The following is a 27,396-nucleotide window of genomic DNA, read 5'->3' as shown; positions in this document are numbered from 1 at the left end:
CCGCCTGCGACCTGACTGTGGCCGCGACTGCTTCGCCTGCTCGTCCCGGCCAGCCCGTCGTCTCCTGCAGCCATCGACATCGCCTGCGGGACCTGCTCGTCGCCGCCCTGTCCGCCACGCCCCGTCGCCCTCGCCTGCAGCCCCTGTCGCTAGTGCCCCCGTCGCCTGTGCCACAGTCGCCTGTGCCCCCTCGCCTGCAGCCCTCGTCGCCTATGCCCTGTCGCCCTCGCTTACAGCCCCCGCCGCCATCGCCTGCAGGCCCCGCCGCCGTCGCCAGCATCTGGCGCCCGTTGCCTGCGTGCCCCGCCCTGCCGCTGCCTGCCTGGCGCCCGTTGCCTGAGTGCCCCGCCCTGCCGTCGCCAGCATCTGGCCACCTGTCCTGCCGTCGCCAGCATCTGGCGCCCGTGGCCTGCGTGCCCCGCACCCCAGCCTGTCTGCCCCTACACGGTGACAGGTAAATCTCAGTTTTCATTAGCTCTCCTTGCCAAGCACACCCCGGGACAGCACCTCTGTACAGAAAAAAAGGAAAAGCGAGAGAGCCGGCAAAAGAGAGGGTCAGTCCTCCCTCGAGATCAACTCATCAGATACGATGGCTGGTTTGGATCTTGATTTCATAGATCAAACAGTGGCCGCACTGGGCCCGGATTCTGATGCGGAGGAACCTGAGGATATGGTTCCGTGCAACGAAGAGCTGCCCCCTGGTCCCGACATCCAGCCGGCGGGTAAACGTACCAAGCATGCTTCGGAAGAGATAGGCATTCCTCAGGATCGGTCCTATGCTCAGGTTGCCTCGGATTCGGTGGACTCTCAGGAAGTGGACTGGGAACATTTGCTGGAATTTGCAAACACCTTGCTTGGCGATTATGTTCAACATAATCAGGAAGCCTTCGCTGACTCTGCACCTGATGATGTGCTGGATGCCACAGTGGACCCAAAAACTGTCTTACGCTCCTTTTCGGTATTCTATGATCGCGCTGTCATACTCTTCTTCACTGGGCGAATCCCGTTGATTTCCCGTATCCGCCAGTGGTTGCAACATCTGTTACAAGGGGAATGTGTTGAAGAGATTTTTGTTGGCTCCCGGGGTTTTTTTGAGGTCCTGCTGAAATCAGAAACGCACCGTGCTGCTCTTCTGTCTAAACTGCCTTTGTTTTTTGATTGCCGGTTGGTTCATGTGGTTCCATGGCGTCCAATGGCAGATTTCCAGCGTCTGCTGCAACGTGAATGCCCGGTCTGGGTCGAGGTGGAAAACTGTCCGGCTGTTTATTGGCCATTATTGAAGGATGCTATGGCCGCTGTGGGCACTGTTCTGGTCCCTCCCAGTCTTCGGGCTGTCAATCGCAACCGCTTGTGTATGCTCTGGGACACTGCACGAAAAAGGCCTGCCTGGTTATGCCTCAATTGCTCTGGCATGCACCCATTACACTTTCGTTTGAAATGGGGCAATTTTGCAGGGCACTGCTTCTCCTGTGGACAGTTGGGGCACTTTATGGCCGAATGCCCGGAACAGCAACACACTTCCCAGGATGGCCATGCTGTGCCGCCCATGGAAGATATGGTGTGTGATGCCCCATCGCTGAATGCTACCCATCAGCCCCAAGCTTTGGCCAAAGGTAAACAACAAGTTGCGGGTCTGGATTCCAGCGCCACTAATTGGGTGGAAGTACGTGCAAAAAAAGGCAACAGGGTTGTTGCGGCCATGGAGAACAATGCGTCTACTACATCACAAGATTCCATGCGTACATACATGCGCAGGAAGGAAATGCAGTCTTCTGAGCGCTCGGCCCCTGCCATGATTTCCTCTGCCCCCCTTCATCAGCCCGCCAGGAAAATGTATTCAGATCGTTCAAAGGGGCCCTTTGCTAAGCTGGCATTTGATACCAGAGGTAATGTCATTACCCCCTGGGACCGTCGCTATCCCCGTTCCATCTCAAAGCCAGCAGATATGCCGTCTACTTCCAAATCTGGTCCGCAGAACTCTTTTGCAGTGTTGGCGGACTTCTTGGACGAGGGAGTTCTGGACATTCTCGCTGACAAGGTCAAAGCGAGGCAAGCAGTGCCTCGTACCTGATTTTGTTTTGAGTATACATGAAAATCGCCACGTGGAATGTGCGGGGAATTTGTTCTCGGCACAAGCAACATGCTATGTGGACTGTATTGCATGAAAATCAGTGGGATGTCCTGTGCGCTGTTGAGCACAAGAGTCACGATGAAGCCGGAAAAGTGGTAGATTGCCATGGTTTTAGATTGTTTTATGCTGGGTCACAGCCCATGCATTATTCGGGCGTGCTCATGATTGTCCATGACAAATATCAGCCTGTTCTAATTAAAAATGATGTTCATGGCCGTTTTTTGGTGATTGAAATTATATTCGAAGGGGAAATCTTATGGCTACTTGGCCTCTATGCTCCGAATGATTCCGTCTCTCGTCGGGCGCTTTGGCAGACTTTGCAGACCTCCTTGTCACTTGGCAGACGGGGCTTCTTCATGGGGGATTTCAATATGTGTGTGGATTCTTCCCAGTCCACGTCGCAACATTCGGTGATGGATACGCCGGAAAGTCGTATGTGGCAGGCGTTGGCTCTTCACGTTCTTAAGCAAGACCTTTGGTCCTGGCTACACCCGTCTGCTACAGGGTTTACTTTCCATTCTGCCCAGTATGCAACAACATGGTCGAGATTGGATCGTATATATATCATGCAGAATGATGATTTTCTTCCTGAGATGCTCGAAATCAAGGTGTTGCAGCAATATGCCTTGTCCGACCATTTCCCGCTGCAGCTGGAGCTGCTTGCACAACCCATTGCCCCGTTCAAGCAATTTCTGGGGAGACCCCCTTTGCGTTTCAATTCGTCTTACCTGAAGCATGCAATCTTTCAGGGCTATATGCAGCAATTGATTGACAGATTTCTCTTCGACTTCGCTTCTCAGGGCACTGCGGCATTTAAACGATTGCTTTCTAATGTGCAGCGGGTTGCTCGGCAGTATGGGATCCACCATGCGTCGCTTTCTCGGCAGCGTCGCAAGGCAGCCGAGGACATACTGGCTTTGGTTCGTTCCCTGCTGGTGGACTCTCCGGATGATGCGTTTCTGCTAGCGCTGGCCATGCGGGTGGCGGATCTTCTTAAAGAATTTCAATTGCAATCATATCAGCAGGCCAAACTGCGACATCTGACAGATACGTTGCACGATAATGCATGTCAAACCCATAAGTTCTTCCGAGCTCTTCACGCCTCTCCTGCTAGGGAGAATATGACCAGACTCGAGGATGCAGAAGGTCACCTTATCATGGACCCGCAGACTATTGTGCATATGTGCAGGAATTATTTCCGTGACCTTCTCGGCACCACTTCGCCACCTTCAGATCAAATCGCCCAGGCCCGTTCGGGTTTTTATGACCTGGTCCGCAATCAGCTACCGCAGGACGTGCAAGCTATTATGGAGTCCGATATTTGTGAGGCAGAGGTTATGGATGTCTTGTTACATTTGCCCAAGGATAAAAGCCCGGGTTGGGATGGCCTCACCAATGAGTTCTTTGAAGCTTTTGCTACCCAACTGGCGAAACCATTGCAGGCTTTGTTTCAGCAGGTGTGGCAAACCGGGATCATGCCTGCCTCATGGAAAGAAGGCCTTATTAAACTACTTCCAAAAGTCCCCTCGCCATCTAGGTTGACACAGTGGAGGCCCATTTCCTTGATGGGCTCAATGTACAAAATCTTTTCCAAAATAATGGCGAATTGACTTCACAAGCATCTCCCGGCCATTGTGCATCCTTTACAGTATGGTTTCATTAAGGGCCGAAATATTCTGCACAATGTATTGAATGCTCAACTAGCTATTGATTATGCACGGCATTCGAACCAGGAGGTAGTACTGATTCAACTGGACCTGGAAAAGGCTTTTGACTATCTGGATTGGTCTTTCGTTGCTGAACTTATGTCGGCTATGGGCTTTGGTCCCCGGATGTCTCGTCTTATCTACACCATTAGCGCGGCAGCGTCTTCGCGAGTCATGCTGAACGGAGGTGTTACCGAGCCATTTGTACTTGCCCGTTCTGTCAGACAAGGATGCCCTTTGAGCCCGCTATTCTTTGCCCTCGCGACACATCCAGTTCTTTCCATGTTATCCCATATGGTAGCCTCTTCTCAGTTGGCCGGTCTGTCGCTTCCTTCAGGACAGCACTTCATTAGCCAATCCCTGGCGGATGATACTTTTATGATTTTGCGTGCGGACAAGGACAACCTCAAGCGCGCATTGGATGTTTGGGGCATCTTTGGTCAAGCCTCCGGCCTTCGCATCAATGCGCTCAAATCAGCCATTCTTAGCTGCACGGAGTCGGATTTGCAGTCCTTGGACTGGCAGGGTCGGGTTATTCCTCGTGGCTCCATTGTCAGGCACCTTGGGTACCCTTTGGGTGTTGACGTTCCACCAAAGCAGCTTCTGCAGTGGATCTCTCAGAAAATGGAGGCTAAGTTTATGTATTGGAAATCTCAAGCCTGGCCCTTCCATATTCGTCTCAAAGTGGCCCAGACAATTATGTTGCCAATGTTGACATATTTTCTGCCACTATTGCCCTGGACTACTATGACTCTCAATGCGCTTACTCAGTCTATTCGCTTCATGCTATGGAAGAAGGACTCATTGCATGCAGGTATTTCCTGGATTTCTTGGTCGCATGCCTGCACCCCCAAACGCATGGGTGGCGGAGCTATCTTAGACGCCCAAACTCACATGCAGGCACTCCGCTGGTCTCTCTTCCGCGCCATGTGTTTGGATCATCATCCATGGGTCGATATAGCCCGTTATTTTCTTGAGAGCCATGGGCTTCTACATGGCAATACCCAAATCCAGACTTCTTGGTGGCATGTTCTTAATGCTGATTCGAGGTTCTCCAGTTCTTCTTCGTCGCTGCTTAATCATTTGGTATGTTCCTGGAAACGGGTCCTTATAAAGGCTCAATGGCATCCAGCGGAGGATCGCGTGGCTATGAATTCTTTTCAATTGGAATTATTGGCAGTCTCGCGTTTACTTGTATGGGAAGGCAAAAATGAGCTTAGACCACAATTCAACCGGATGGCTCGTTTGGGCTTGTCTTCGGTTGCGGATGCCACCCTTGCTAGTCGCAATGTACTTATATCTTTTCGTACAGCTAGGAGGCTTTACAGGATCCCGCGGGGATATAGGCCGTTATGGGAACAGCTTTTGCGGATGCTCCAGAGCAGACAACCCTTTCCTGACCTTGCTTCAGATCATCCCTGGCAGGATTGGGACCTACAAGGCCGGCTGACTTTAAGCAAAGCTTCTACTAATCAAGTTTATCATATTCTGATCAAAGATCAACAATGGTTAGTTAACAAAGCCAATGCTTTATGGAGTTTGCGAAAGCCCCGGTCTTGGTGGAGGGCAACTGTGATGGAAGGCTGGTTGAACAAGACCCCCTTCAAATGTAAAGTCTTTCTTTGGAGAGTGATGATTGGTGGTCTTCCGCTTGCGTCAGCTCTTTCCAAGCGACGAATCTCCAATGGCAACTGCTTCTTTTGCACCACTGCTGTGGAATCAGCCCGCCACAGATTTATTTCTTGCCCCGTCGCAAAAAAAGTCTGGTCCTTTTTGTCGGCTATTTGGCAAGGAGCGGTTGGATTCACCCTGCGCCCATTTGATTGGGTTTTCGGACAGCCCAAATACCCCACTCCTGCACAGCCACATGAAACTCATGTATCATTTTCTCCGATATTGGGGCTGTTGGCATAATTGGACCATTAGGAATGCTTTTCTCTTTGACTCCGCCTATAATGTTCAGCGACATATTGCAAGGCTTAAGGGCCTTTTGTATTGGCAGTTGGATCTTCTCCGACATTCTGATTTGCTCTCTAGGGAGGACTTCCGTACCTGGCTTATGGCAATTTCATCTGCCCCCTTGCCATAACTTTGTAACTCGTAGCAATTAGCCCCTTTTCACATGATGGCCTGGAATTGGCGTCATGTTTCTTGTAATCAAGTTATCTTGTACTTTTTTTCGTAATTAATACAATTACCTTTTACGAAAAAAGAGAGAGAGAGAGAGAGAGAGAGAGAGAGAGAGAGAGAGAGAGAGAGAGAGAGAGAGAGAGAGAAGAAGAAGAAGAAGAAGAAGAAGAAGAAGAAGAAGAAGACACCCAAGCAAAAACAGAGAAAGTGAAGGATGATGCAAGCAGCCACATGAATTGCAAAAACGGAAGCCCATTGTGATGTGTTATTAAACATCATAACCTTGGTTTTACCAAGGTTCATTGAAAGCCTATTGGCCAATGTATAAGAGTGTAATGCATCCAAATGTCTTTGTACCCCATACGAAGAGTTAACTATCAGCACAATGTCATCTTCATATAGAAAGAGGTGTATCCAAGTGCCAACTAGTGGAGTTCCTCTATCTTCTCCTTGAGGGATATAAGGAGAGATCCCATCAATGTATAGGCCAAATAGTGTTAGCGAGAAAGAACATCCATGCTTCACCCCAATGGTGGAGCAAACAAGTGTTGATAGGCCTTCAGGTGTCGGTACTTTACTAATAATCCTCTCATATAGTGTCAACTTTTTCCAAATGAGCTCCTTAGGCACTCCCATATCATGTAGTCTGTGTAGCACGTCTCTTGGTATTGTATAAAAAGCTTTGTGGAAGACCACAAACTAGCAATAGATCTGTCGACTATGAGCTGTGCCCTCCTCAATAAGCACTCAAAGTGTAAGGATGTGCTCTAGTGTAGAGGAGTCTCTCCTAAAACTTGCCTCTTGTCCGTGCGCTCTTATACCCTATTTCTTTACCCAACCACTCAACTCATGCTTAAGAATGGAGGCATATAACTTGGCCAATGTGTGACCAACTATAATAGTCTGATAGTTATTGGGTAGGATAGGAATATTTGACTGGAGGACGGGCACAATAGTGTTAGTGCTCTAGCTCTTTGGAAAGCCTTCACACATGGCTTTGTTAAATGTGTATACTAGTAAATCAGCCACCAACAAATCCTTAGCATGTATCACATATTGCGCTACTAAATCATCATGATCATGTGCCTTACCTTTACTAAGTTTGTCAATAGCTTCTCAGACCCTACTCTTTGTAAAGAAAGTGGATCTCTCTAGGTAAAACTCCGATGGAGTTGGGAAAGGAGGCTGATCTGCGATTATGTAAACTGATTGCATATTGCTCCCATGTATTAGGAGATGTAATGGGTGTGGTTGGACAATGTTCTCTCAAAAGCCTTTAGGCCTCTCTAGAATCTTGACTCAAGAACAAGTAGTACAAGTCTCTCTCCAACTAGGCTAAGAATGCTCTCTTAATCCATCATATGAGGTGTCTAATGAGTAATTGTGCTTGTTTGTGGGTAGTAGATACAATGCTAAATCTCTTTGTAGGCGAGCTTTGGTCTCGCTCTACTTATCATCATACCAACTATTTTGAGGTATCATTGTGGAGTCGTCTTTCTGTGTGGGTTGAGAGTATGGAAATGTTGCACCTGCTACTATATGTAGAGTCTCTTTTAACTGTCGGTGAGCTCATATAATGGAGTGTTGGGATTGACATCATATAATAATTTGAAGATGTTTGCTATTGCGACACAACATGTCTAAAGTGTGAACTAACAGGTTCTTCAGTATTAGAGGATTCTAGTGTGTGGCTATGGGATGAGTTATTTATTTATTTATGTGATGTGTTTAGAGTAGGTTAGTGTATGACATAGTCTAAAGTATAAGTTCATATGCCGGACATGTAAGTGACCAAAATTAAGTGTTAGAGACCATTACCGATGTGCAAGAACTTATTTTGAGTAGTGCAAGTCTTTTAGGCCGAAAAATATCAAAAAGTTACATGCTTACAAAAAAGTGATGTTTTTGGCTATTCTGTGAAGTCTTTCGTAAATTTCCATGCATTGGCTTGCCAATTAGGTCTGTTTGCTTTTATTTGAGTACTCGAATAACCCTATTTTAAGTTTGTATGCAAAAGTTATGGTTGAAACTTTGTTGTCGTGTTCTACACAATTTACCACAATGATTCTACTAAAAAAGTTAAGTATTTACTTCAAAGAGCCAGGCATAGAAAAAAATAACGAATATAGAGAAGCAAAGAGTAAGAGTTTGGAAGGCAAAATTCATGAAAAGCAACAGTAAAAGAAGGCTTGAACTGTTGTAAATGGTTATATAAATAGAGATATGAGCAATTGTTACAGGTCTAGGCAAATAAACAAGTGATTTATTGCTGTAATTAACAGGGCTGAAGTAAAGGATAAATAATTCTACCTCTTTACCAGCGCCTTTAGCCTTGAAAAGGCTTGCTTGTAAGAGGTTATTTTTGGGACAAATCTGAAAAAAACTTTACCCACTGCTGTAGATGAGGATGGAGAGTGTTTGTGTGGCTGTAATTGAAGAGATCTTATAGGGATTTACCAAAGAAGAAGGGTTGAAGTGGTTTTGGGTTGATTTATGCATATCCGGGCTATTTTGGCAATCATATTTTACAGTACTCCCAAGTTTTTCTTTGTACTTGCTGTTGTAATTTCTTTTGGGTGGAAAGAGTTGTGTTGAGCTATCATCTTAGACAGAGTTTGCCTAAGCTATCATCTTAGATGCAGTGTATTCAGCTTAAATGGATTTATTGTAATTGTACAAAGTTTTCAAGAGTAATATAATTTTTTGTTGGGTTCATTTGTTTTTTGTGGTCGACAATATATTCAAGAGTCCTTGTTCCAATATTTTTTTCTTCCATTTGTCTTATCTTTTCCTTGATCCCCATCGGATTTAGGCCTAGATCTTTCCAACACCTTGAACCCGACATAAAAGGCCTACCTGAGTCTACAAGATGGGAGAACCAGTTGAAGATGAAGTTGTTGTTAGGATAATAGATATCAAAGATTTTATGAGGACTTTTGAATTAATTAAACATGAAGAGGTTGTTACTAGGGCTTTGCAAGGAGTGATTGTAGAGATGAATAAGTTTGACGATAGAAATATTTCTAGATTTTTTCACTTTTATGTAGAGAAGCTACAGTTGACTAGTGTATGGACAAATGATATGTCAAGATATTTTACGAGGATTATTTTTTATCAAATTCAGAGCTTCATAGTCTATATAGATTATAAAAATACATGGGTTGGTTTCAAGAGCCCCCTAAAAGAGGAGTATTTAATAGAGGATGTAGATAGAGTAACCAAGTGGACTTTCCTAGAGTGGGTTTGTAACTTGTAAAGTGCCTTTTTACTTGAGAGCTACAAAGAGATTTTGAGATGAAGTTTGATTAATTGGATAGTGTAGAGTAATTATCTTTGCTTATAGAGAAAGTACTTTTGTTTTAATAGGCTGCAGACCTACCACTATAGCTAGAGTTAGAGAAGTTGTTAGAGGATCATACTATAGAGCAGAGCATAAAGATTGAATGGAAAGATGTACAAGATGTTTTATCTAAACTAATGAAGAGACAGAGAAGAAGAGAGATGATGGCCATGCCTATGCACAGTCAATCATGGGTATCAGAGCCAATGATTAGGCAGTTGTCTCTCATGCTCTTTGTAGATTCTTCAAAAGACAGTGCATGGATGAACTTATAAAAATTATGTGGGATTTACAGACCAAGCTTGCTAAGCCTAAAGAGTCACGGAAAGCTTCTACTTTGAAGACCCCTCCCAGGGGAGATTTTGTTCGCGGTTGCATATGGTGTGATAGTACTAAGCACGACTGCAGAGGCTGCGAGTCATTCAGAGATGCTTTAAGAAAGAATTTGATTTTTTGGAAGGATGGGAAGATTCATGCAAATAAAACTGGTATGCCCCTTTTTACATACTTTGGGAAGGGAGATATGTATAGGATTCTTGAAAATCTTGTAGTGCGGAATGCATATGGAGCTGTAGATGTTGCTACCCATGGACTAGAAATAGAGAGATCTCCAATTCTCAATGCACATAAGAAAGCATAGTTATGGACCCATGCCATGTAGACTGTAGGTAAGGGTAAAGTGCCAAAGATAGAGTTAAATGATGTAGGTGGGAGTATTAGAGAAAAGATGGAGTGGGATTCCCTTGTGGATTTCTATTCTATCTATGCTTATTTGGTAAAGCAACAAAACACAGATGTAATTGTGGAAGATAAAATAAAAAGAGATGACTGGATCCCAGGGACCTCAAAAAGGGTTACTAGAGGGGGTGGCAGGACAGAGCTTGAGCAATCTATGCTTCGTGCTAGATCCGGTTCAATGTAAAGGGTGCACTCGTCGCCTTGCACTCTCACCCGCATGTACCTAGGTTGTGTTGAGAAATCACTTCTTCAGTTTACATACTTAACTTAGGGTTTTGCAGCACTGACAGTCCCAAAAAGGGTTGGTGTTCACATTTTGGCCACTTTTTCAGTGGATGCCCACACAGTGGTGTACTATCCTAGACAACTTATGTCTAAAAAGAAGCAATCACTTCATTCATTCTCTACCACCCCACCCAATCTTCAGTCATTCTTCACCCTTCTTCCTCCGTTATTAGACACCCTTTCCTTCATCAACCCCTTCCATTGCCCTCACACCCCTTTAGGAGGACATTGCGGTTCATGGCTTGTGGCTGCCTTCACCCTTTCTTTTTTGCTTTAGGCGCCCTATTCCATCATTAGGCCTTATGTTTGGAGCATCTTCTACGTGGTGTCTCCATCATCTGCTTGGCGTCAGCACCCTTCTCCTTCAGGCTCCACCTTCACTTGCGTTTTTTAGTGTGGAGATTTTCTTCTTGCTTGGCGTCATCATCTCCAGCTTGGCGTTAGCATCCTAGCCTTTGGCGGCAGTCTACATCACCGAGTGTCAGTGATTTCATCACTCGTCTATCACAGGGGCTGTTGGGACCTACCTTTTTGCAGCCTGGCTCCTCCTCCATCACCTTGCGTCACTTGTTTATCACAGGGGCTGTTGGAACTTGTGTTTTTTCAGCTTGGCCCCTCCTTCATCACCTGGTGTCATTTGTCTATCATAGGGGTTGTTGGGACTTGCGCTTTTGCAGCTTGGCTTCTCCTCCATTACATGGCACCACTTGTCTGTCATAGAGGTTGCTGGGACTTGCATTTTTGCAGCCTGGCTCATCCTCCACCATCTAGCATCATCATAATCTACTTGGTGTCAGCATTTGGGCTGCTCTCCTTGCGTTTGATAGCTCCGATACTTTGGGATTTGCATTTTACCGCCCAGGTCACTCCCTGGCATCAAAGGATTGCAGTTTGCTCCTTCACTAACTAGCGATCATCTTTCCTATCTCTGACGGCATTAGAAGACTGTGGTTCGCTCCCTCGACAACTGTCTTCACCTTCTAGTGATTACTTCAATAGTCCATTTCTTGGAGGATTGCGTTTCGCTCCCCTCAATGTGCAGATTTTCCATAGGTACTGTTGCCTCATTGAGACAGGACAATGCAATTATCTTTTGAGCTTCGGTTACACTGTATTAGCTTTTCTTCTCACAGTATGATTCAGTGCATCATCATCATGTTCTTCTTGTGTTTCTGAGTTTCTCTTCTCTCTCAGTGTTTGCTGTATACACTTTGTGTCACTCCCCGCAAACCCTATTGTCTCTTTGCACTATCACTTATTTTGACATGGTATCAGAGCATACCTTTTATTTTTGATATGGTATCAGAGTGTAGGAGCTTGGAGTGCTAAAGACCCTGTTCATCGGAGAAGGCAAAGACAGGTTGTGGGTTCAGCATTATCTACTAATTTTCCCCTTCATTTCCGTTGCATCACCAGGAGATAGAGATACCCTTCTCTTCCTCTCCCACCCCCCTCCCCTTACAGATTGACACTCCGGTGCTATGACTTCTCCACAAGTAGATGGACAGATCATTGGGTGCTCCTCTTCCGGCATCATCGGAATCCCCACTGATGCTTGCCGCCATGGATCTTTGCTCCCTACCCTGCCATAGTATACGTGTCTACCCCCAGGCACTCGTTGTACCACCTTTCCTTTCTAGGCCATTGAGTTTCTTTTGCATTGGCTTTCAGATTTTTATGCTCAAGGCAATTAGTTGCATCCAATGTGCACTAAGCCCTTTCAAGCCATAGGAGGATTGACTAGTACCACGGCCGCCTTGCGACCCCCGCAATGTGCTATGGAGGTTACTTCTACTTTTTGTAGGGTTTCAAGAATGCCACCTCGATAACCTGTGGTTCTTCAATCAGCTTCCTCGAGACACAGTGATTGTTTGCTACTGTCCCCTCGGGAGTCCTCGCTCCTTTGAGAGATAGTGATTGCTTGACACTTTCCTTTTCTTCAGCTTCGCAGTCCACTCCACTGAGAGACAATGATTATTTTCCACCCTTGGCTCATCTTGAGCCTCACCTTTCCCCACCCTTGACTACTTAGGTTCGAGAGGCCACCTTTAGGCGTTCGACACCCAGATACCTTCTTCAGCACCCCGGTGGCACTTCCTTCATCTATAGATGATTCAAAGTGTGTGATCCATGAGTTTTTAGATTCCCTATCTCTTGTAGAGGGAGCTTGAGAGGAGGATGTACTCTCTTTGCCCTTAAAGAGGGCTTCTACTTCTTCAGCTTCAGAGGGGGCCTCGCATTGACAGTCTTAAAAAGGGTTGATGTACACATTTTGGCCACTTTTTCAGTGGGCGCCCACACAATGGTGCGCCACCCTAGATAGCTTATGTCTATAAAGAGGCAGTCGCTTCATTCATTCTCTACCACCCCACCCACTCTTCAGTCATTTTTCACCCCTCTTCCTCCGTCATCAAACACCTCTTCCTTCACCAAGCCCTTCCACTATTCTCACACCCCTTTAGGAGGACATTGCGGTTCGTGGCTTGTGATTGCCTTCACCCTTCCTTTTTTGTTTTAGGTGCCCTGTTCCCTGTTCCATCATTAGGCCTTATGTTTGGAGCATCTTGTATGTGGCGTCTCCATCATTTGCTTGGTGTCAACACCCTTCTCCTTCAAGCTCCACCTTCACCTGCGTTTTTCAATGTGGGGATCTTCTCCTTGCTTGGTGTCATCATCTCGAGCTTGGCGTCGGCATCCTAGCCTTTGGCAACAATCTCATCACCGAGTGTCAATGATTTCATCACTCCTCTATCACAGGGGCTCTTAGGACCTGTCTTTTTGCAGCCTAGTTCTTTCTCCATCACCTGGCATTACTATCTATCACAGAGGCTGTTGGGACTTGTATTTTTGCAGCTTGGCTCCTTCTCCGTCACCTGGTGTCACTTGTCTATCACAGAGGCTGCTAGGACCTTTGTTTTTGCAGCCCGACTCATTCTCCACCATCTGATATTATCATTATCTACCTGGGATCAGCATTTGGGCTGCTCTCCTTGCATTTGATAGCTCTAACACTCTGGGATTTGTGTTTTGCTGCCCAAGTCACTCTGCATCAGAGGATTGCGGTTCGCTCCCTCAACAAGTGGTGATCATCTTCCCTATCTCCAATGGCATTAGAGGATTGCGGTTCACTCCCTGACAATTGTTGTTCACCTTCTAGTGATTACTTTGATAGTCCACTGCTTGGAGGACTGCGTTTTGCTCCCTTGATTGTGCAAATTTCCCATAGGTGTTGCCACCCGATTCAGATAGGACAATGCAGTTATCTTCAAAGCTTTGGCTCTGCTCTATCATCTTTTCTTCTCATAGCATGATTCGGTGCATCATCACTGTGTTCTTCTTGTGTTTTTGATCTCTCTTCTCTCTTTGTGTTTGTCGTACACACTCTGTTACTCCTTGCAAAGCCTACTGTCTCACTGCACTATCGCTTATTTTGACATGGTATCAGAGCATACCTGTTATTTTTGACATGGTATTAGAGTATATCTGTTACTTCTGATAGGTTGCTCATCCTTGTGAACTACTTGTATCCCCTTGTGAACTCCACTTGAACCACGGTTATAGTGATCTGTGCATGTCTTCCTTCTATATGTTGACTCATATCTATATCTTGTCACTCGTGGTAGTGTAGTGTATGGCCCTTGATGTGTCTTTGAATGGAATGCTATGTCTCTCCCTTTGAATGTCTCATCAAATGCGCCCGCATCTAGACGTCACAGGGCTCCATTACAGTTCCATACTACTATGGTGAGGCTGGTCCTATAGGTCTTGCATTGTGATTTGGTGTGTCTCTCCATAATCATAACTCTCCCTCCTCTATAGAAGGCGAACTTGCCCTCCTTAGCTGCTTTAATTCTTGCCATATAGTCCCTCAAAGAGGGAGAGAGAGAGAGAGAGAGAGAGTTTTGAACAGAATGTCATAGTTGGGGCTGATTATGGTTGCTGATGCACTTCTGTCTACGCGTTCCAATGTCATGTCTTTCATATCAATTCAATGACTCTTTTGTGTTTCTAAACTAGCATCATTTGTGGGAGACCGTTGCATCTTTCTTGCATGTCTTGCAGCCCTTCCCCCCTTTGAATCCAGATACCCCTTGGCAAGATTGGATGATCAATGGTAGATTGCACTTGGGCAAAGTGTTAGTGAACCATATATATCATTTGCTTATAAAAGACAAGGATTGGCTAGCTCTGAAGGGTAATCATGTTTGGGGTCTCCCTAAGATCATGGCTTGGTGAAAATCTGTGGTGATAGTGGGTTGGCTTAATAAAGCTTTGTTTAAATACAAAGTGTTTATTTGGAGAATTTTGGTTGGAGGTCCTCCCCTTGCCTCTGCACTCTCAAGACATCATATTTCAAATGGTTGTTGCTTCTTTTGTACGAGTAAAAAAACCTCTCATCATCTGTTACTTTCTTGTTCAGTGGTAAGAAAAGTTTGATCTCTCGTCTGCTATTGGTCTTGAGTGGTTGGGCCCTTATGCCTCCAAAGGACTGGGTCTTTGGACAGCCCAAATTGGCAGCTTCTGTGCAGCCATATATGAAGGTTGTTTTCCACTTTTTTACGCTATTGGGGATGTTGGCACGTATGCACTACATGGAATGGCTTCATTTTTGATTCTGCTACTGGAATGCATAGTTATATTGCCTGTTTGTGAGGTCTTCTCCATTGGCAGCCTGACATAATTCAGCTAGCAGATGTTCTTCCTAGACATGATTTGCTTTCTTGGCACATTGCAGTTTCTTTGGTCTCTTTGTCAGCTATATAGACCGTTTGTAATTGCCTTCTTATTCTACATCAGAATTTATGGTAATTAATATAATTACCCCACCCTTTGAGAGAGAGAGAGAGAGAGAGAGAGAGAGAGAGAGAGAGAGAGAGAGAGAGAGAGAGAAGAGAGTGTGGCGATGCTGCTCCCGCTCCGTGCTGCCCTGCCATCGCTAGGTCTGGCACGACCTGCGGGCGCGTTTACCTGCGCCGTCGCCGCCTGAAACCCTACCTGTCGGCACCCCGCGTTCGCCTCAGGCTCGTCGTCCTTCCTGTTCGCCAGGCATTCGCGCGTCATCACCACCATCGCGGACTGCATCTCTGCCTCCTTCGACCAGTCGCGCCTGCGCCCTGCGCTGCCGGCGGCATCCCTGGTGCCGTCTTCCAGCCGTCCTGCTCCTGGAGCCGTCGGGAGCAGTCGCCCTGCCCCTGGAGCCGCCAGCGTCTTCTGTTCCGGCCGCCCTGTCCATGCCCAGATGCCCTGTCACTGACGCCCTATTTATGATAGCATCCTCCTGACGCCCTGTTCCCGGACGCTGCTGACGGACCCCTACCCGGCATCCCAGCCTGTCCCGACCTGCTGTGGAGACCGCCCGGCCTGTGTTTCGCCTGTCTGCCCCTGCACGGAGACAGGTAAACCTCAGTTTTCATTAGCTCTCCTTGCTGAGTACACCCCTGGACAGCGCCTCTGTACAGAAAAAGGGAAAGCGAGAGAGTCGGCAAAACAGAGGGTCAGTCCTCATTCGAGATCAAATCATCATATACGATGGCTGGTTTGGATCTGGACTTCATAGATCAAACAGTGGCAGCACTGGGCCCGGATTCTGATGCGGAGGAACCTGAGGATATGGTTCCATGCAACGACGAGATGCCCCCTGGTCCCGACATCCAGCCTGCGGGTAAACGTACCAAGCATGCTTCGGAAGAGATAGGCGTTTCTCAGGATCGGTCCTATGCCCAGGTTGCTTCGGATTCGGTGGACTCTCAGGAAGTGGACTGGGAACACTTGCTGGAATTTGCAAACACTTTGCTTGGTGATTATGTTCAACATAATCAGGAAGCCTTTTCTGACTCTGCACCTGACGATGTGCTGGATGCCACCGTGGACCCAAAAACTGTCCTACGCTCCTTTTCGGTATTTTATGATCGCGCTGTGATACTTTTCTTCACTGGTCGAATCCCGTTGCTTTCCCGTATTCGCCAATGGTTGCAACATCTGCTACAAGGGGACTGTGTTGAAGAGATTTTTGTTGGCTCCCGGGGTTTTTTTGAGGTCCTGTTGAAATCAGAGACGCACCGTGCTGCTCTCCTGTCTAAACTGCCTTTGTTTTTTGAACGCCGGTTGGTTCATGTGGTTCCATGACGTCCAATGGCAGATTTTCAGCGTCTGCTGCAACGAGAATGCCCGGTCTGGGTCGAGGTGGAAAACTGTCCGGCTGTTTATTGGCCGCTATTGAAGGATGCTATGGCCGTTGTGGGCACTGTTCTGGTCCCTCCCAGTCTCCGGGCTGTGAATCGCAACCGCTTGTGTATGCTATGGGACACTGCAAGAAAAAGGCCTGTCTGGTTACGCCTTAATTGCCCTGGCATGCACCCATTACACTTTCGTTTGAAATGGGGCAATTTTGCAGGGCATTGCTTCTCCTGTGGACAATTGGGGCACTTTATGGCCGAGTGCCCGGAACAGCAACACACTTCCCATAATGGCCATGCTGTGCCGCCCATGGAGGAGATGGTGTGTGATGCCCCATCGCTGGATGCTACCCATCAGCCCCAAGCTTTGGCCAAAGGTAAACAACAGGTTGCGGGTCTGGATTCTAGCGCCACTAATTGGGTGGAAGTAGGTGCAAAAAAAGGCAACAGGGTTGTTGCGGCCATGGAGAACAATGTGCCTACTACATCACAAGATTCCATGCGTACGTACATGCGAAGGAAGGAAATGCAGTCTTCTGAGCGCTTGGCTCCTGCTATGGTTTCCTCTGCCCCCCGTCATCAGCCCGCCAGAAAAATGTCTTCGGATCGTTCAAAGGGTCCCTCTGCTAAGCTGGCATTTGATACCAGAGGTAATGTCATTACCCCATGGGACCGTCGTTATCCCCGGTCCATCCCAAAGCCAGCAGATATGCCGTCTACTTCCAAATCTGGTCCGCAGAACTCTTTTGCAGTGTTGGCAGATTTCTTGGACGAGGGAGTCCTGGACATTCTTGCTGACAAAGTCAAATCGAGGCAAGCAGTGCCTCGTACCTGATTTTGTTTTGAGTATACATGAAAATCGCCACGTGGAATGTGCGTGGAATTTGTTCTCGCCACAAGCAACGTGCTATGTGGACTGTGTTGCATGAAAATCAGTGGGATGTCCTGTGCGCTGTTGAGCACAAGAGTCACGATGAAGCCGGAAAAGTGGCAGATTGCCATGGCTTTAGATTGTTTTATGCTGGGTCACAGGCCATACATTATTCGGGTGTGCTCATGATTGTCCATGACAAGTATCAGCCTGTTCTGATTAAAAATGATGTTCATGGCCGTTTTTTGGTGATTGAAATTATATTCGAAGGGGAAATCTTATGGCTACTTGGCCTCTATGCTCCGAATGATCCCTTATCTCGTCGGGCGCTTTGGCAAACTTTGTAGGCCTCCTTGTTACTTGGCAGACGGGGCTTCTTCATGGGGGATTTCAATATGTGTGTGGATTCCTCCCAGTCCACATCGGAGCATTCGGTGATGGATACGCCGGAAAGTCGCATGTGGCAGGCGTTGGCTCTTGACGTCCTCAAGCAAGATCTCTGGTCCTGGCTACACCCGTCCTCTACAGGGTTTACTTTCCATTCTGCCCAGTATGCAACAACATGGTCGAGATTGGATCGTATATATATCATGCAGAATGATGATTTTCTTCCTGAGCTGCTCGAAATAAAAGTATTGCAGCAATATGCCCTGTCGGACCATTTCCCTCTGCAGCTTGAGCTACTGGCACAACCCATTGCCCCGTTCAAGCAATTTCTGGAGAGACTCCCTTTGCGTTTCAATTCGTCTTACCTGAAGCATGCCATCTTTCAGGGCTATATGCAGCAATTGATTGACAGATTTCTCTTCGACTTCTCTTCTCAAGGCACTGCGTCATTCGAACAATTGCTCTCTAATGTGCAACGGGTTGCTCGGCAGTATGGGATCCACCATGCCTCTCTTTGTCGGCAACGTCGCAAGGCAGCAGAGGACATGCTGGCTTTGGTTCGTTCTCTGCTGGTGGACACTCCGGATGATGCATTTCTGCTCGCACTGGCCATGCGAGTGGCGGATCTTATTAAAGAATTCCAATTGAAATCATATCAGCAGGCCAAACTGCAACATCTGACAGAGACGTTGCAAGATAATGCATGTCAAACCCATAAGTTCTTTCGAGCTCTTCACGCCTCTCCTGCTAGGGAGAATATGACCAGACTCGAGGATGCAGAAGGTCACCTTATCATGGATCCGCAGACTATTGTGCAGATGTGCAGGAATTATTTCCGTGACCTTCTCGGCACCACTTCTCCACCTTCAAATCAAATCACTCAGGCCCGTTCGGATTTTTATGACCTGGTCCGCAATCAGCTACCGCAGGACATGCAAGCTATTATGGAGTCCGATATTTGTGAGGCAGAGGTTATGGACGTCTTGTTACATTTGCCCAAGGATAAAAGCCCGGGTTGGGATGGTCTCACCAATGAGTTCTTCGAAGCTTTTGCTACCCAACTGGCGAAACCATTGCAGGCCTTGTTTCAGCAGGTATGGCAAACCGGGATCATGCCTTCCTCATGGAAAGAAGGCCTTATTAAACTGCTTCCAAAAGTTCCTTCGCCATCTAGGTTGACACAGTGGCGCCCCATTTCCTTGATGGGTTCAATGTACAAAATCTTTTCCAAAATAATGGCGAATCGGCTTCATAAGCATCTCCCGGCCATTGTGCATCCTCTACAGTATGGTTTCATTAAGGGCCGGAATATTCTGCACAATGTATTGAATGCTCAACTAGCTATTGATTATGCAAGGCATTCTAACCAGGAGGTAGTACTGATTCAATTGGACCTGGAAAAGGCTTTCGACTATCTGGATTGGTCCTTCGTCACTGAACTTATGTCGGCTATGGGCTTTGGTCCCCGGATGTCTCGTCTAATCTACACCATTAGCGCTGCGGCGTCTTCGCGAGTCATGCTGAACGGAGGTGTTACTCAGCCATTTGTACTTGCCCGCTCTGTCAGACAAGGATGCCCTTTGAGCCCGCTATTCTTTGCCCTCGCGACACATCCTGTTCTTTCCATGTTATCCCATATGGTAGCCTCTTCTCAGTTAGCCGGTCTGTCGCTTCCTTCAGGATAGCACTTCATTAGCCAATCCCTGGCGGATGATACTTTTATGATTTTGCGGGCGGACAAGGACAACCTCAAGCGCGCATTGGATGTTTGGGGCATCTTTGGTCAAGCCTCCGGCCTTCGCATCAATGCGCTCAAATCAGCCATTCTCAGCTGCACGGAGTCGGATTTGCAGTCCTTGGACTGGCAGGGTCTGGTTGTTCCTCGTGGCTCCATTGTCAGGCACCTTGGGTACCCTTTGGGTGTCGACGTTCCACCAAAGCAGCTTCTGCAGTGGATTTCTCAGAAAATGGTGGCCAAGTTTATGTATTGGAAATCTCAAGCCTGGCCCTTCCATATTCGTCTCAAAGTGGCCCAGACAATTATGTTGCCAATGCTGACATATTTTTTGCCATTGTTGCCCTGGACTACTACCACTCTCAATGCTCTTACTCAGTCTATTCGCTTCATGCTATGGAAGAAGGACTCATTGCATGCAGGTATTTCCTGGATTTCGTGGTCGCATGCCTGCACCCCTAAACGCATGGGTGGTGGAGCTATTTTAGATGCCCAAACTCACATGCAGGCACTGCGTTGGTCTCTCTTCCGCGCCATGTGCTCGGATCATCATCCATGGGTCGATATAGCCCGTTATTTCCTTGAGAGCCATGGGCTTCTATATGGCAATACCCACATCCGGACTTCTTGGTGGCATGTTCTTAATGCTGATTCGAGGTTCTCCAGTTCTTCTTCGTCGCTGCTCAATCATTTGGTATTTTCCTGGAAACAGGTCCTTCTAAAGGCTCAGTGGCATCCAGCGGAGGATCGCTTGACTACGAATTCTTTTCAATTGGAATTATTGGCAGTCTCGCGCTTACTTGCATGGGAAGGCAAAAATGAGCTTAGACCACAATTCAACCGGATGGCTCGTTTGGGCTTGTCTTCGGTCGCGGATGCCACCCTTGCTAGTCGCAATGTGCTTATATCATTTCGTACAGCCAGGAGGCTTTACAGGATTCCGCGGGGATATAGGCCTTTATGGGAACAGCTTTTGCGGATGCTCCAGAGCAGACAACCCTTTCCTGCCCTTGCGTCAGATCATCCCTGGCAGGATTGGGACCTACAAGGCCGGTTGCCTTTAAGCAAAGCTTCTGCTAATCAAGTTTATCATATTCTGATCAAAGATCAACAATGGTTAGTTACCAAAGCCAATGCTTTATGGGGCCTACGAAAATCCCGGTCCTGGTGGAGGGCAACTGTGATGGAGGGCTGGTTGAACAAGACCCCCTTCAAATGTAAAGTATTTCTTTGGAGAGTGATGATTGGTGGTCTTCCGCTTGCGTCGGCTCTTTCCAAGCGACGAATTTCCAATGGCAACTGTTTCTTTTGCACCACTGCGGTGGAATCAGCCCGCCACAGATTTATTTCTTGCCCTGTCGCAAAAAAAGTCTGGTTCCTTTTGACGGCTATTTGGCAAGGAGCGGTTGGATTCACCCTGCGCCCCTTTGATTGGGTTTTCGGGCAGCCCAAATACCCCACTTCTGCACAGCCACATATGAAACTCATGTTTCATTTTCTTCGATATTGGGGCTGCTGGCATAACTGGACCATTAGGAATGCTTTTCTTTTTGACTCCGCCTATAATGTTCAGCGACATATTGCGAGGCTTAAGGGCCTTTTGTATTGGCAGTTGGATCTTCTCCGGCATTCTGATTTGCTCTCTAGGGAGGACTTCCGTCCCTGGCTTATGGCAATTTCATCTGCTCCCTTGCCATAACTATGTAACATGTAGCTCTTAGCCCTCTTTACATGATGGCGTGGATTGGCGTCATGTATCTTGTAATCAAGTTATCTTGTACTTTTTCGTAATTAATACAATTACCTTTTACGAAAAAAAAAGAGAGAGAGAGAGAGAGAGAGAGAGAGAGAGAGAGAGATTACACGCAATGGCTTAGAGCCATCGTGTATCTTGTAACCATGTAAACGTGTACCTTTTTTTCGTAATTAATACAATTACCTTTTACGAAAAAAAAAAGAGAGAGAGAGATGACTGCAATGAAGCAATCTGTTTAAGTAGGAATCCTGGATACAATGGCAGAATACATGAGGGTGCTGATGAGAGAGAACTTGTCCAGGTGGAATGAGCGCCAGAAGGGGAAGAACATGTTAGAAGTGGATGCAGTGATGGAAGTGTGGAAAACTGCTGTAATAGACTGTTGAACACAAGAGAGAAGAGAAACACTGCAAAAGAAAAGAAAAGAACATTGCACAAAGAACTAAGAAGCAAAGAGATGCTCGGAAAATGGAATCCGTATACCAAGGTATGAGATAGTACAGAACCAATGTGAGTCACTGGCTGCGAAGGCATTGGCACCTGCCTCTCTCTTTGCACCAGAACCTATCTGATGATGAATGTGTTGACTGTGGAGGTGAACCAACCTTCCTTCTTGGAATGGGTGGTGATAACCTGATTTAAGAGTTAATTACAGCAATAAATAAATGCACATAAAATGAAATACACACTTTACCATAACATTCTTGGACAGTAGACACCCTGTTGGCCCCAAAATTGGTGCCCCTTGTGGTATTTCTTTAGCTTTCATTTAATTGGAAGGAGTACAACTCGAGATTCTTCAATCTCCTCCTGCTAACCAATTGCTCTTGCTATCATAAATGACCAGCAAGCCTTTTGGGTCCTTTGCCCCTTGATTCACCTAGGACTTCTTCTCCAATTTGACCCTTGGCTGGCCAAATGCTGCTCCAAATCAAATTGGGATGAGCTGGCTTCTGAAATCCCTTGATAATCTTCAATTATCAGCTGCTGATTTCAGTCCCTTGAGCCTTCAATATCTGGCACGGATCCCAAGGTGTCTGCTAAACCCTAATTTCTGGTGTAAATTAGGATTTACTGCAGAAATTACAGATCAGCCCACTAAAAATGGCTGAGATCTCCTCTAAATGGCTAAGAATTGTTGAGAATGGCTGAGCATAGGCTGAAGGAGATGAGAAAACAAGATTTCCCTCTCCCTTCAGCCCTATTTAGCCTTTCCCCCACTTGCATGGGAAAGTTTTGCCAAGTGGTAGCTTTCTTAATCCATTTTCAGTAATTTCCAGCCATTTAATTAATTTTCAACCCTTAATCCATACCTAGAAAATTGACCTTGCCCATCCAAAAATTAATTGGCTAGGCCATTTGCAACCCAAAGTGGTCCCATGCATTAATTGACCCTTGGACAAGCATTAATCCATTAATTAATGCCTAGTCTCTAGTGTCACCACTGACACTTAATGGCCAATTAATGGTCCTAGGGGCAAACTAACACCAAAATTCACCTCGAATCTAACAAGTGTAACTTGTTACAACTTTTGCCTTTGACACCTATCTTTTTCAAAGGGTCCTTGGGCCTTCAACTGTAAAAAAAGTAGCTTGCACCTTTGTGCAACACATGTGCATATTTTAATTGCACATTTGATTAATCCTTTAAACAAATGTCAATTAAATATAAGCAAAGCATCAAATTTTCACGTCCTCGTGACAGGAGGAGTGCCTAAAATAAATAGGCAAAAATAATGCCATAAATGGCAGGAGATCAGCCAGCATAAAATGCCCTAGCCCACTGAATCACATGCATAGACTCAACCATGAATTGACATATTTGTTAACAGAACAAGGGGCTAGGTTATGAATGTATAAGTGGCTGTAGAAATCCCTACACACTTAGGGTGGACCGAGTTCGTAATTTCACTTATTGACTCAATGATGGGGCTTGACCACTGACATCTCCTCTCAAATCCTGTATGGAAGGGTACTACATCATACATGTCTGCTTTGGGAAAAGTGGAAATTGGAATGTGTTATGCTCAACACATCTCTTACCTATTTTCCCACTCTCACCTTCAGATCCTTGATTATCCAGGGACCAGGCCTAGTCTTGATTATCACACCTTGTGTCTACGAGCTATAGATCAGTTTCTTTCCTGCTTAATTCAGTGAATGCTTGAAATGTTTGTGCATTCCTGATTAGGGTGTGCATGTGTGCACAAATGCATGCTGCTTAACCTTTACATAGTGTCCCTCACCCACAATCCAGGGTTGTAACATAATTGAAGTCAAATCTGAGGGATCTAGAGCGGGGTGAATAATTTTAGCAGCTAAAACTCTGGATAGCACGGTTGTAGCATCTGAATGTGCAATGTTGTAGCGATTCACAGTAATCTGACCAACCTGACTCTGATACTTAAAGCAACATGCTGCTTAACCTTTACATAGTGTCCCTCACCCACAATCCAGGGTTGTAACATAATTGAAGTCAAATCTGAGGGATCTAGAGCGGGGTGAATAATTTTAGCAGCTAAAACTCTGGATAGCATGGTTGTAGCATCTGAATGTGCTATGTTGTAGCGAGAACCAAGTTGGTTGAATCATTCACAGTAATCTGACCAACCTGACTCTGATACTTAAAGCAATAATTAAATTCACCACAGCCAGGATGTGACACAGTGCATTTCTTCTCTAGTGACAAGAGAGTTACTGCACAGTAGGAATTATTAGCATACAAACCTTTGAAAGCATGTTCAAAGTCTTAACATATATCAATATTGGTATCCTATTCTACTTAAAGCATGTCTGTTTCGTCGGGTTGAAAGTGTCTGTGCATCTTACCAGCCTCCGATTTTCTGTGCATCTAACCAACCAGCCTCGAATTGCATTGAATATATGTTTTTTCTTTGTTCAGGCTTGACAGTTTGATTTTAGCTTTCTAATTTTCATGTTTGTTTTATCTTCAGAGACTTGTCTTACAATAGGTTCAATGGATCAATTCCTGAAAGTCTTGGTCACCTCACACGTCTTCAGAAACTGTAAGTGATTAGTTACTTGAACTTGCCCTTTTCTGTTGATGTAGTAGTAAGGAAGAGATGAGTTATTCACACTACACTGTGCAAGATTGTTAGGGAAGTCAAGAGTGTTCTGAGCAGATCTTTTAGAGTAATAAGTTGAATTGGTGCACAAGTTTACCTGTCGCATGGCTCCTTTCTTAGGACGTATTTTCATTCTGGATTGGCATTAGGCTATTTTGCTTCAATCAAAGTGGTTTTCAGAGAAGAAGGAATCTCTCTCTCAATAATTGACCAAACTGTTATCTTACACTAAGGCTCTAAGCCCATAGATAAGATCCCATTGGCATATGGTTCCTCTGGGCCAGGCCAGTGACTCCGTCTTAAGCTAATATGTTAAAGCCCAGCTTGAAATCAATGTTAAATATTTGTGTTTCTCAAGGATCCTCTTTGTACTTCTGCAGATTTTTGAACGGGAACCAACTAACTGGAGAGGTGCCAGCTCTGCTTGCTGCAGGGCCTATACATGGAGCAAGTTTCAAGTAAGTGGGTTACATGTGCAAATGTCTTCAAAAGAGTGTGATGCGAGACACACTGATGAAAATTGGAGTAGAATTTCTGAACACCAAATGATGGGGAACACGACCTAGCCCAGAGAGAGAGAGAGAGAGAGAGAGAGAGAGAGAGATTACGAAAAAGAGAGTGTGTGTGAGCATGTCCGTCCAACTCCAATTCTGCTTGTTTAGTGAAGTTTCTTCTTTTTGATAGTAGCCTTGAGGTTGTTTCCTAGCTGGCTTCAGTTGGTAGGTCATAAGGTCCTTTGTACATTTCAATATTTTCATTTATTCAATTTTCACAGAGAAAGTCCTGATAGTCTTTCTTTTTTCATGGTATCAGTTTTACAGAAAATCCAGGCTTGTGTGGCATACCAGGGTTGCCATCCTGCCACAGAAAGCTTTCAAAAGGATCAGTGGCTGCTATCACAATATCAGTCATAGCAGTGGTGGTTTTGGCTGGTTTTTGCGCATTTGTGATCTATAAGCGCCAGCAAAATATTGCCCGGGCCCAGAAGCTTTCCATAGGTATGCACACACTGTATCGTGTGCATTTTTGTCTTCATTGTTAGTTATGGTGTATTGAGCTCGTGTATCTCCTGTGCAGTTCGAGAAGCACCGTATGCAAAGTCACGGACCACAATCGGGAAGGATGTGCAGATGTCCAAACCTGGTCGTCAGCCATATGTGCCACATTACATGCAACATTCTTAATCATTGTGAATTGGACCCTGACTGCTTCCTTGTGCAATATGATGCCATGAAGGACTGCATTCACTGAACTCAAACATGAGACAGAAAACCTTTGTCCCAATGAATGGCCAAATCATTTGTAGGGACAAGTTAAATTGAAACACGTAAACAAAGAAAGCCCTTTGTCCTTCTGAATGGCTAAATGGCTTATAAATCAGGAAATCCCAACTGTGGGTTGCTTCATCAAGTGGATTTTCCATCTCATCACTTGCTAAGCTGGAGCAACTTTTACTTGTATAATCTTAATTGTATATCATGTTGACAACATAGTAAGAAAGAAAACAAGGTTACAAGTGCACGTGCTGGCATGGTCTCTCTGTCTCTCTGTCTCTGTCTCTTTTCTGTGCGTGTGTCTTCTAGAGCAGATAAACTAACATCTTATGTCTCAGGTTTCCTCCATATGGAGAACAGGTTGCACTATACCATTGGTGGATCATAATATACTAGACCTTGGGCAATTTTAACAACTGGGAGAATACATCATTCTCAAGGCCCATATCCTCTCCTCATATACCATCTTCTTCAGCCCAACTCTCTTCCTATAGCATCTTTATTGGCACAACTGAGTGGATCAAAATCAACTAGACCTTGGGCAATTAACACAAGCAAAGCCCTGCAAACTTAAGAACTATGCACCTTCCATCTATCCTTGTGTGAGCACCACTCTCTGGGCGGTGATTGAAAAAGGTAGGATGAAACTAAACCAATATAATATCAATACTGCATTGTAAAGAAACAAGTTATATTAGAGATTAACTTAACTTTTGTCTTTAAGAGAATCATCATATATGCTACTGTGGAGAAAAAGGCGATACTCATAATAGATTCTCTTCAACATATCCTAAGGAATTTGATAGACTAGTATTTACTTCCTGCATTGCTCATGAGTCATTTCATGTCCCGTGTCCTGCTTTTCTCAGTCCCATGCAATTTGTGTTTAATCTATGGGTTAAAACTCAAATCCCGCGTATAAGTCTAATACCAAGATATTGTGAATAATCCGTGAAGACCTATGCCATTGTAAATCAGAAAATGGACTACACAAGAGAAGAAAGAGGTGAGGATGTCCATCCCTGAATCCCCATGTATCTAAAGCTCAAAACTATTACAACTTCTCGTTCTTATGTGTTTAAACTTTGAGAGCCATTGCATGTGCTATACGTGTTGAGAGAGAGAGAGAGAGAGAGAGAGAGAGAGAGAGAGAGTGTGTGTGTGAAGAGCTTGAAGCAATTGCCATTGCTCGAGTGAGAGAGTGAGCAATAGAGTAAGAGACAATGAGAGAGAGCGTGTGTGGAAGAGAGAGCTTGGGAGAAGCTTCCCTCTTCTCTTTTTCCTTATGTTCTTCTTCTTTCTCTTTTGCCTATGGGTGCCATGGTGAATGAATTGAAGAATGGAAGGCTATGGTGAACAAGGGAGACCTACACTTGAATCATGAGTCTATTAGAGCTTCACTTTCTTGCATTCTTGGGATAGAGTGGAGAGAGCATAGATGGCTTGGAGCTTGAGTACAAGCCAACTATGTGAGAGGTAGGTTGAGCTTAGAGACTAAAAAGCTTGAAAGAGTAATCTTGCTATCCAATCTAAGATATACAGAGATTGTAAAGCATGATTTGGTCTATCTCTAGGACTAACATGAATTCTAGTGTCTTGGGTTGCTCATATTCTCTTTGTTGTGTAGGAATAGGAGGCTATGATTGCGTGAAGAGGATGGAGCGATTGCTCTCCTTTTGAGAAGGCAAAGCCAATTGAAACACATACAAATAAACTAGAAAGACCAAAATAGAAGGGAACCAATTTTATAGAATAGGATGGGTAGAGATTAGAGAAAAGAT

At 45.6% G+C, this 27,396-nt stretch overlaps 1 protein-coding gene across 1 annotated transcript in view; it reads left to right on the top strand.

Moving 5' to 3' along the window:
* RLP4 (receptor like protein 4) overlaps nt 1-25,860 on the top strand; it is a 91,285-nt gene extending 65,425 nt beyond the window's left edge. The window contains exons 6-9 of the mRNA XM_087669511.1: nt 24,210-24,281; nt 24,722-24,799; nt 25,155-25,339; nt 25,419-25,860. Of these exons, the coding sequence (XP_087525637.1) occupies nt 24,210-24,281; nt 24,722-24,799; nt 25,155-25,339; nt 25,419-25,525 (442 nt within the window). The 3' untranslated portion in view covers nt 25,526-25,860. The remainder of the gene's footprint in view (nt 1-24,209; nt 24,282-24,721; nt 24,800-25,154; nt 25,340-25,418) is intronic.
* The last annotated feature ends 1,536 nt before the right edge of the window (nt 25,861-27,396 follow it).

The sequence above is a fragment of the Lygodium microphyllum genome, chromosome 27 (assembly GCF_053477565.2).
Source record: "Lygodium microphyllum isolate KBCC chromosome 27, Lygodium_microphyllum_v1.1.10, whole genome shotgun sequence".
Classification (NCBI taxonomy): domain Eukaryota; kingdom Viridiplantae; phylum Streptophyta; class Polypodiopsida; order Schizaeales; family Lygodiaceae; genus Lygodium; species Lygodium microphyllum.
The sequence above is the reverse complement of the archived record's forward strand: the minus strand, read 5'-3'. Positions and strand labels throughout refer to the sequence as shown.